This window comes from Stegastes partitus, unplaced genomic scaffold (genome assembly GCF_000690725.1).
Source record: "Stegastes partitus isolate 25-593 unplaced genomic scaffold, Stegastes_partitus-1.0.2 Scaffold1768, whole genome shotgun sequence".
NCBI classification, from domain to species: Eukaryota; Metazoa; Chordata; class Actinopteri; family Pomacentridae; genus Stegastes; species Stegastes partitus.
The window spans coordinates 2,616-13,633 of record NW_007579499.1 but is presented as its reverse complement, the minus strand read 5'-3'; the positions used below and the strand labels follow the sequence as shown (position 1 = coordinate 13,633).

Genomic DNA, 11,018 nt, shown 5'->3' with positions numbered 1-11,018 from the left:
AGTAAATGAAGGCCAAGAAGGTGGATGAGAAAAAAAAAACCCATCAAGAGTCCAGTCAGCGTTTTTGCTCTTCTTCCTCGTAGCTTTTGTTTTTCCTCATTGAAAGGGCACCAAAAGAAAGTTTGCCGAGCGGCCACCCAGGCACGCTGCCTGTGCTTGTGGGAGGAAGATCGTGTCAGGTGGTGAGGTCGGGAGACTCCGCGACTGGCGCTTGAGGTCAGACGCAGGTTTATTTTCCTAGGCAGGCCTCTGTCCAAAAACATCCTCAATGTCCTCCAGGTGCGAACCAGACAGAGCGTGTGAGCAGAACGAGGAGAGCTGCTGGGAGATGGGCTGCTCTCTTCCATTCGGCCAGTTTCGAGCGATTCATTTCCATTCACAAATTGGCCATTTAGGTCACACACTCACGCATGGATTACCAATAAGGCGTGAGGCTGACGCTTGTAGGAGGCCACAGTGGACCACCCAGGGGACTGCGTATACTACAAATTTCACAAGGTTTTTAATCAACTGTTGTGCTTTGACTGTAACCACTGAAACAACCATTTTCTTTGTCTTCCTTCTTTGTCCCAACTTGTGTCTTGCCGTAGAGAATCCTCAAAAAGCACACTGATCATTTAGATTTTTCTCCCGCAGTAGTTCAGGCACCTTGAGCTTTGTTGACCCAGAATAGATGTTGTGCCATTTTTTGTCTGTTTTGTGTGCTTGTTATCAGTTCAGTCCTTATCTGCTGCTCCTGGGATCCATGATACTCCTGATGGCACCACAAAAGCTTTCACTCTATCTGAGCTGTTCTCAGAGATTTCTTGTAGTCATGCAAGTACTCCAGTTCCAGGAAAGAAATTATAAGACTGTCATTTGCACAGTCCACCACTTTGGTCCAGGCAGAAAGTCTCAACAAACTGGATTAATACAATTTGTACTGGCATCGATGGCGCCCACTGTGTTTGCCGAATCACTGACTTTTCCTTTGGCAGGACATCGTTGTCACTGAGCCACCAACGTTCTGTGGAGCACCACCAGCAAGCCAATGTTTTCAGTTGTAGTACAACATATTTTGATCTCTACAAAATGGATTGGCACTTTTTCTTCTGTTTCTACGAACCTTCATGGTCCTTCAGGGGATGAATCATGATGACTGGTTAAGTTTGGAGCACTATTACACCTAAGTATTGCCCCATAGAGACCATATCAGGCGTCTCAGTCTTGTTTTATGAACCACTTATGTAAGCCTGTCCTCTTTCTGATTAAAGAAAGCATCAACTGATGTAGATGAGTAAGCACAAATAGTTGAAGCATGTTGCTCAAGACCTCTTCACAGAACATTGTGTTTAGTCTGTGGGAGAAAGGCCCTCATACTTCAACATGGTGTTGCCCCCCAGCCCAATCCTCCAGATGCTTGTTGGGGTAACATAAAACTGGGTGACAACAACACTCTGGTTGGGGGGTTAAAAAAGAAAAAGGTTCAAAGGACCACCAGAGTACTGTGTTTAACGCTGCAGTTTGAAGTTCTGCGTTTGACTTGTTTTCGTACCACAAAGTTGTGAATAATGAATCTTAAGGCATGCAAAAGCTGGAACTAGCCTACATTTTAAATTTAATTCACTGTGGAGCGTCCCAGTGGAGTACAGACTGTTTCAATGTTTTGTTTTGCTCACAAACACATTGCCAAAACTATATTAAATCCATTTTGCTATGAGTTGACTTTGGTGTTTAAAGGTCATGATTCCTCCTCGTGGAAGAATTTCAAAAGAAAATCCTGTCAGGAGACGGCAGCCACCTTGATCACAGCCCTTCTGATTCTGCAAATTTACCTGCTGAACTTTCTATTTATAAAGTGTTTTGTGTGTGTTTATTTTCAGCATCAACATCTGCATTTTTGTGCGATTAAGTAAAGGTGTGTTGTCCCTGGGGAAGAATTTGTCCTATATAACTGGTTTCACTGGATTTGCTTAGTATGCAAGCCCGCTTTCAAAACCCACCATCGGTTTAAAAAAAGTGATATTTTGTGTGTTTCCCCAGAACCAACAACTGTTTTCTTTTTACAGTCGCTGAAGAAATCATAAATCTGCAGCACGGCCTCTGAGTAATGTTTTATGTCTTATTATAAAGCTTTTTTATATGTGCAGAAATGTAGAAACGTCTGTGGCCCAGCCTGTCAGCAGCTACCAATAAGGCCCTCCCTAAAGACTGAACCCATTGTTTGAAAGAGTGCAAAGTTCAACGGGTTCAAAGTATGGATGAAAATCAGTTTGTCTCCTTGTTGATGATAATTTAGAAATACTGGCTGCAGTCTTAAATCACATTAGCAGGTTTCAGGAACACTGGACTTGTTTTTAGGCAGATTCCTGCTTAAGAATCTGTTTACTTTTAGAACTGAATTCTGTAGAGTCTGTAGAGTCAACAGTGTGTTGTGTTTAGAATAAACTGATCAGGATTATTTTTGCTTTTTGTCATACTGATATTAAGAGATTTAGGCCTTGTCCACACGTAGCAGGGTTTTTGTAAAACCGAACATCCTGCCCCCCTTACGTACACACCACCTTGTTTTTAGAAAAAAATTCATCCACACCAAACTGCATTAGTGCGTTGGAAAGCACATTCATGTTCTACGTGAGGATGTAAAACTCCGACGACAGGAGTGACGACCGGGACATACAGAAATTGTCACGCCATTCCTCCTGGAGCATGATTTCCGTCTCAAAGTTCTCCCACCAGCTGGCAGTGTGTCCCGGTCTGACCCAAAACCGGCGTCGGTGTCTCTGACGGTGAACATGCCTCGGACGTGGAATGGCAAGGTGGCGGAAAATAACCGTCCTTAACGTCGTCCTTCGTCTGTGTTCTTGTACGTGGAGCGGTATCTGGACCAGAGACAACACCAACACAGTTCTGAGGGCGTCCACGCTGTTTCCAAATATAAACACAGGTCGCATATGTGATGTGAAGAACATGTTTTGTCGCAGGCAGTGACGTTTGGAAACCTGAAACCCGGTTATTGACGCATAAACAAAGGATTCACAGATCTTCACTTTGGTCGGAGGTTTTTAAAAGAATAATTTTTAATGCTGTAAATCTGCGTTTTCGTGTGGATGACAGGCCGAATGGTAGAAACACATCTTTGTTTTGTGAGACAACCTGCTACGGGTGGACGAGGCCTTTGATTAAACTTTGTAGCACACACAGCTGCCTCCTCTGGATTCAAAATAGTGCTTTTATTGACTTCCTGATTGGTACTAAATGACAGTCACAGTTGTTTTTAATCTTGTTTACCCATCAGGATTTCTTGACAGAAAACTGCACCTTTCTTTTTTTTTTTTTTCCAATACTGATCTGATTATCAAACTTCTGTAATATTCCCAAAGCGATTTTTATCTTACCAATTCAAGGAAAAGCGACGCCTGTTCTGATCGCTACATTGCAAAGTTCCCTATTTTGTTTCACGCAAAAGTCTTTGTGTTGAACGTCCAGACAGAAAACTTTGTGCAAAATCCTATGTTCCTTTCCTGCCAGAAAGAAACGAGTAATAGGCAAGACAGAAATATATGATAGTGATTTGCCCACAGAAAGACCCACATTGTCTCCAGCAGAGATCTTGTACTTCGGTGCCTCGCCATCAGATAAAGCTGCTTTAAGTGCAGCCAGCAGTCTGCACGAAGCCATTACTAAAGACCAGAAATACCTATAATAGATGATTGGATTGATGTATTAATGATATCTTCAAGATGGGAATGATTACTTTTACTATAAGAATGCAAAAGGAGAAGTTTATTGAAAACATGGGAAAGTTGGATTGTGTTGGTACAACTTTATGACCAGTATTAATGTGAGATATCTGTGTGTTCAGTGGACTGGTAGAAGCATCAGGGAGACACACGCCAATCTCTAGGTGGTTTTCTATTTTGCAAAGTCTTTCCTTTGTCTTGTTTTTTCTCAATTTTATTTATTTTACAGTTTCATTTAGCAGATGCTTTTACCAAAGCGATGCACGTCTGAGAGCAGATACACATTCATACATTAAGAGCAATGTCAGGTTCAGAGTCTTGCTCAGGGACACGTCAGCTGTGGAGGGGAGAGGGTTCGAACTGCCAACCTTGGGATTAGAGGACATCCTACTCTACCACCTGAGCTACAGTCGCCCTGTTTTAATGGTCACCATATGCTTCTGTGCTCATTTAACATCTTAATAATTGTTTTTTGATAACATTGTATTTTGGTCAACGTGTGTGCGTGTGTGTGTGTGTGTGTGTGTGTGTGTGTGTGTGTGTATAAGTGGGTTCTGGGAAAGAAAGTTCATCAAGTGTATCTGAGTTCCCAAAAGTCCTGGTATCTGTTATGAAATCTTTTCTTCTGGTTCGAGTCGGTTCCGTTAATGATTCATTCTTGTTTCATTTTTCATTTCATTGAAATGTTTGGTGATTATCAAAGCAAGTTTTTTTTCTTTCTCCTGCCTGTTGCGGTCCACTGTTAATCATAATTATCAAGAAGAATGGGCCTTTTGAGGTCTTAAGAATATACAGTTGCAAATCTCAGCATCGTGTTGCTGTCAGGTTCTTCAGAGGGAAACTCCCTCTCTCTCTGTCGCACGTGTGGAATTTCTACAAGTGACATTTTGAAGGCTTGTCCTTCACCTTATCTACACCACCATAGAGTATGATTTTAAATAATATTAACTTTTTTTTCTGAGGATATTAATTGAAATGGATAAGCAGTAATATATTCCTTAAATGTGTCTACTGTACATGCTCTGAGGGTAACCCCTCATCTCTTATATGGCATGTTTAGCATGCCATTACAATATATATGAGTAAAAGTTCTGTGAATAGGAACCAAGTAATCTCACACTTAACAACAATAGTTTAAAAAAATAGCTTTGTGAGGCTTTTCTTAAATTAACCTGTTAAGACCTGATGTCCAGGGTTTATTTATTTATTTTAAAGGGCTGCAAGGTAGTCAGCATTGTTGCCTCGCAGGAAGAATGTCCCGGTGAGGACACCCGGGATCTTTCTGCGTGGAGTCTCCATGTTCTCCCCGTGCAGTGTGGGTTCTCTCCGGGTTCTCCGGCTTCCTCCCACAAGGTCCAAAAACATGTTGAGGTTAATTGGTGATTCGAAATTGTCCGTAGGTGTGAATGTGAGTGTGCTTGGTTGTCTGTCTCTAAGTGTAGCCCTGTGATAGACTGGTGACCTGTCCAGGGTGTCCCCTGCCTTCACCCTGAGTCAGCTGGGATAGGCTCCAGCCCCCCACTTGACCCTCGTGAGGATCAAGTGGGGTACAGATAATGGATGAATGGATGGAGTTTTATTTTCTTTATATTTTTTATTTCTTAAAATGCATATCAAACAAGAGCTCGGGTTGTAAGAGGTTAAGTTAGATTTGAAATGAGTAAAACCACACAATTTTGTATATATAAAAAAAAGATAATAATAATAATTCTTGTGCCAGCTATTGCGCAATATCTGGCACAAGAGTTTTCTCAGGGATTAATAAAGTTCATATCAATCCATCAATCAGATCAAGTGTGACTGAGGTGAACTTTGTGTGTATAAATGAGCTTACCCTTTGTTTATATCTGGGTCACAGGCCCTGCTTAAGACATGAAATGTCTTATATAAAACTTTGAAGATGAATGAGTTGAAGCCCTGTTTTTAAGTGGGATGATTTTATTAGCCAGAGGCATGCGCTAGTGAAAACATGGGTCATAAGAATAAAACTAGAAAGGACATCTGGAATAACAGTTTCAGATTCCCTGTGTTCAAGTGAATGTAACATGATATATACAGTAATTAGCAGCAAGCAGAGGAGTCTGCATTTCTTCCATTGTGTCAGTGGAGGAGTGTTGTATTTATAAATTCCAACCAACGAACGCATGTTTTGCAGTTTTCTCCTCATCATGGACTTGAATCTGTGAATTACGCTTCATGTTGTGCTGCTTGGTTTAATTTCCTCTCCAGTGTTGTTCTCCGTCCCGGCCAGTTGGAGCTCTTTCCTTTTAACTAGACTATGGGAATCATTTTACAGCTGCTGCCTCTTGCTAAACGTTCTTTGCACCTTCAAGTGGCTGGAAAGTGAATTTACTGCAACCTTTCTCCACAGCGAAAAGGTCACAGAAGAGCTTCTGACAATAGTCTCTGCTGTAATCTCTCACCTGAGGCAATAAAGCAACACAGATAAAAACGTGTGCCTTTGAACTGTACGTAGTGCCTCGTAAAACAACCGATGCCTCTAAAGAGCAGCAACCACAAGCCCAGATACGAGGCTTTACGGAAACTGGATGTTATAATGCTAAACATTCAGAGGAGACACATTGCTGTGTTAAAAGGAAATTCAAAATGGAAACACGTCATTTGCAGAACAAAAATCAAACAAAAATACGAGGATAATTAAAGCAGGATATCCAACTTCAAGGTTAATGATAAAAAAAGCAGCCTTGTTTCTAAATGGAGACTGAAAAAAGGTTTAAAAGATGGACAGATGAGGAACTGAAGCTGTCAAGAGATCCACAGCTCAAATATTTTCATGCAAAAACATCTATCCAGAGGTAGGACAAGCAATGCACAGTCAGGTTACGTGTTTTTAAGTGACTTCAAGAGCACAGCAACAGATAAGGTGAGGTGTGAGAGATCAAAGTTCTCCGGCTGAGTTGAACTTCAGATCTGTGTGGGAGCACGTCGCGTGGCATCGGCTGATCGCTGTAATCATTTTTACTGTGAATAAAGCGAATTGCAGTGTTACTTCAGTTGCTGAAGCAGATGGCATCATCAAAAGATGAGGATTTAGACGATGTGTGTGTGTGTGTGTCTGTGTCACAGCCACAGACGTGATGATGAGAGCATGTCTAGGGGCCCCGCATCTGTCAACAGTTTCCATCTGCCAGTCTCACTCTGGCTGCCTTCAATTAACCCCTAACAGAAACCACAACTGGTTTTACTGCCATTGCGCAAATATTGCTGAAAATTTCTACGTTTTCTTTTTTTTTTTTTTCAGTTAAAGAGAGAACGTTGATGCATTCAAATTCAAGCCAAATGAAAATAAACTGTGATGCACACTCACTATGTGATGGTTTAAGCTTTTTGGCACACGCTCTGCATGTCCATGTGGCTCTAATAAACATCTGAGCATTAGAAATACCAAAATACATACGCTCTTATCACTGAATTATTCACATCTTAACCGCAATTCCCACAAGTGTAAACATAAGAGATCATTTTTGCCTTTCCACTGTAGTTATTCCTAATGCTGTATCACTTGCTTTTAGGCCAACAGGCTAATTAAACGGGATCATTATGGAATCACAGGAGTGTCTTAATAAAACATAAATCTGTTAAAAAATTTCTGTGTGGCTAAAGGGAAGTGACGTCACCTTGGAGCTGAGAGGAAGTACATGCAGTTTGACTGGAAATAAATATGGAATATGTGGGAGACTTAAGGAGAGGTGTTCAACAAAAACTTTGAACAATCCGCAAAAAGTGTCACGTTCGTTGTGTTGTGTGTACTTCCTCTCAGTGCGAAGGTGACATCACTTCCCTTTACCCGCGCTAGGAGCTAACGTCGAGCAGGAATCCTGTGATCAGGTATCGACTGCTCACCCTGGACAGAAAGCCCCGCCCCAAGCTGTTTGATTGACAGTTTGGTCCATCAAGTAAAAACAATGACAAAAGGGGAAAAAATAATGACAAAAGGAAAAGACAATGATGAAACGAAAAGACACAGACTAAAAGGAAAAGGAAAAGCAAAAAGCAAAAAGCAAATACAGAATAGAAAAACAAAAGGAAAAAACAAAGGGGAAAGCAAAGACAAAATTTACCTTTATATTTCCATATTTTAAAAAAAATAGTATTTTATTTTTTCCTCTTTAAATTTACACATGTGCTTCCTTATTATTATATATATTTTTTCTTTTTACAGATTTATTTATTTATTTATTTTACTAATGGCACTCCTGTGATTCCATAGCTCATTTGGTATCATAAGTCGCAGAGCACATTTTCAACACAGTGATTTGAGGCAGTAGCTTCCATGTATTTTTATTTTATTTATTTATTCATTTTTTTCTACTTTAACCATTTATAACCTTTAAAAGTTCTTTCAAACTGTCTTAATATATTTTATGAACCTGTTGTTAATAGATAAATCTTTTATGAGATAAAAGCAGCCCCAGCTGCGATCCTCCGTCCAGCTGGTGGCGGTAAAGCATCACTATTCTGCTTCTCCGACCGCCAGTGAAGGGAACACATCAGAACAAAAGAAGTGGGAACTAGTAGTTTACAGAACAAATGTTTCCGGTCGACGTTATTTTGCGGGAGGACACATTGAAATTCAGTTGGTCCGCGCTTTAACAACCACGAGTTTTGTGCTTTTCTCGGCCTTATCGTGGAAAGTGCGATGGCTGTACCGGGTAGGTGTTTAATTTTTTAGTGTTGTGGTTTATTTAAGTTTACATTCCCTGATTTGTTGATGATGTAATTAGTTGCCTGTGGCGCTAACCTGAACGTTAGCTTAGCGTAGACCTACGTTTTACTCATTAGCGCTACCGTCAAACTGTTGTTACTCCCAACAGGAAACTTTTCCAGCCGTAAAAGTAGACAGAAATATATTTCTTCCTTTCTACGCAACTGTCTGCACCATAACGTTGTAGTTTACACGAAAATGGCGTGAAGTTGCAGAAATGATGCGTTCAAAGACAACCAAGTTTTACGCTAGCTACTCAGAGAAAACTGTTGGTAGCAGGTTGTGGCTGTAGTTTTAAGCAATGCCTTCCAAGTAAAGGATTTAAATTGATGTAAATTCAGTTATCTATCTATCTTGGAAACACGTTGACCTAGTAGTCTTGTGTTGAGACATTTATGCTTAATGCCTTCAAACATTAAAAAAAGAAAACTCTTATGTTACAGGTCCTAATAAGGACAACATCAGAGCTGGATGCAAGAAATGTGGATATCGTAAGTAAAGTGTGTGTGTGTTGTTGTTATTATTAGCTAGCCCTTTTGTTAGCCTGGGGCTTGATATGGTCAGTACAGAGTCTGTTTTCAAGCTTTACGTTGGATGATATGCATCTTTTTTAACCAGAAAAATGACATAAACTTAATTCAGATTTTGAACTCCTGACACATTCCCAGTGATAACCTTTCAATACATGCAAATACTGTCATACTGGACTACTTGCTGAATGGCCTAAACTTAACATAAAACACATGCAACCGACAAGTGAAAAAGACTGATGGACATTTTGGCACAGTTGTGTCTCCTGTCTTAGATCAATGGCATGAGGAGAAGCATGGACTAACATGGGGGGAGGTCAAGGCCACGTCCAAAGTGTGAACAATGAACCTGTCCTGCACTGCTCCCTGTAATTCATCAATACTCTTTAAATTTTGTATCTGTCAGCGGGCCACTTGACGTTTGAGTGCCGAAATTTTGTTCGAGTTGACCCCCAGAAGGACATTGTTCTGGATGTGAGCAGCACCAGCACCGAGGAGAGTGAAGACGACGTGCCTGCAGCTCAGCGCAATGAGAAGCTGGGGAGAAGTGGACAGCATCGCAAAGGTCCATGTGCATGCCTTTGTTTTCCTTTCAAAGTACTCTGTTTCTAGTATCACTGGTGCTTTGCTTTTCATGATATGAGCAACTCTTTCTCAGCTAAAAATGTTCTCTTGACAATGTTGTGTGCCGTAGGCTCCGATGATGATAGAAAAAAGAGACAAAAACGGAAGAAGAGCAAAGACAGAAAGTCAAGGAAGAGGTAAGTTTAATTTTTTTTTCTACGAATCCCTCTTTACGTTGGTGATGTCTTTTAACAACATAAAACAAGTTGTGCTCCTTTACCTAGATCGGACTCGTCATCGAGTGACGAGGAGACTCCGAAAAAGAGAAAGAAGCGCAACAGGTCGCAGTCGTCATCTGACGAAGAGGAGAGGAGGAAGAAAAAGAAACTAAAAAGCCACAAGAAGAAGTCTAAAAAGAACAAAAAGGAGCAGGGCAAGCATCACAAAAAGAAACAGAAGAAAAGAAAACAGGAATCATCTTCATCTTCCAGCTCCAGTGAATCCTCAGAAAGTGACTGAACCTGCAAACTTTGCAGCCTCTGGACATATTTATTTTCCAGTTTATGAAAGGTCTGGTTTGCTGACACTGTAAATAATAAAAAGAAGGCACCTCATTTTGTTCTATACACCATTACAAAGACAAATGATTTGAAACTGTACATGTAAATGAAAAAAACAATGTATTTGCAATTGTTTGAAGCATTCTGGAAAATGCGTAAAGGCTTGGGAACATGTTCTGATATAGTTTTTTTTTCATTTCTGGAGTCACTGTATTTTATATTTGACATTCTTTTCTCGGTGCAGAGGAATCCTGACACATGATTAGCGTTATAGTCATGAAACCCATTCTTTTTTTGTCACGCATATAACGGCACATCAGTGGCACGTTCCAACTAAAAATACACAGAAAAGGCTGCATAGTTTTGCTGTAATAGATTTCTCTTGTAAGTTTCTGGATGTTCCTTTTGCTCTTTTTTTTTTTTGTCTTTCTACACTTTGATGCTTCTGTGTTTTTAAAATTGTACCGAAACATTTGTAAAAGGCCACATGTCAAACATATTTACACTGTAATAGTAGCTACAAGTCATATTTCTGGCTGGAATTTTGGCCAGTGTTAGGAGTCAGCCCAGTTTTTGTCAGCACTGATGAGTCTGCAGTAGTTGAAATAACGAAGTAAGTGAACGTTTAGGTGTTAAAAACGGCTTAAATGTTCATACTTTGTAGTGCAGTAAAACTCATGGATGTTCCTGTTACAAATAATGCGTTTCAATTTGCCTGAACATTAGAAGAATCCATTCCAAAACGTTTATAAATGTCAATCATGGGACGTGTCATGATCTGATCCTCTGCATTGTTTTTGTTTTTTTTCCAATTCAGCATTTTGGTTCTTCTGCTGTAATAAAATCTATATTTTTATTCACTGTCATTCTGTTTAGTTTGTGAAATGATTCATATTCACGTCAGTACAACATGTGA

The 11,018-nt window shown here is 40.2% G+C and overlaps 1 protein-coding gene across 1 annotated transcript; it reads left to right on the top strand.

The window, feature by feature from the left end:
• The first annotated feature begins 8,278 nt into the window (after positions 1–8,278).
• On the top strand, positions 8,279–10,968 carry srek1ip1 (SREK1-interacting protein 1). The gene is made up of 5 exons (XM_008302156.1): positions 8,279–8,395; positions 8,892–8,939; positions 9,385–9,543; positions 9,673–9,739; positions 9,827–10,968. The coding sequence occupies exons 1-5, from the start codon at positions 8,383–8,385 to the stop codon at positions 10,059–10,061; spliced, it is 522 nt and encodes a 173-aa protein (XP_008300378.1). The 5' UTR covers positions 8,279–8,382; the 3' UTR covers positions 10,062–10,968.
• Positions 10,969–11,018: the final 50 nt, after the last annotated feature.

What these genes read in the sequence shown, in the direction of transcription:
- srek1ip1 (XM_008302156.1), top strand. An exon ending in ATGCAAGAAATGTGGATATC is followed by an intron (nt 8,940 to 9,384) that starts GTAAGTAAAGTG and finishes TGTATCTGTCAG; the next exon opens with CGGGCCACTTGACGTTTGAG. An exon ending in GACAGAAAGTCAAGGAAGAG is followed by an intron (nt 9,740 to 9,826) that starts GTAAGTTTAATT and finishes TCCTTTACCTAG; the next exon opens with ATCGGACTCGTCATCGAGTG.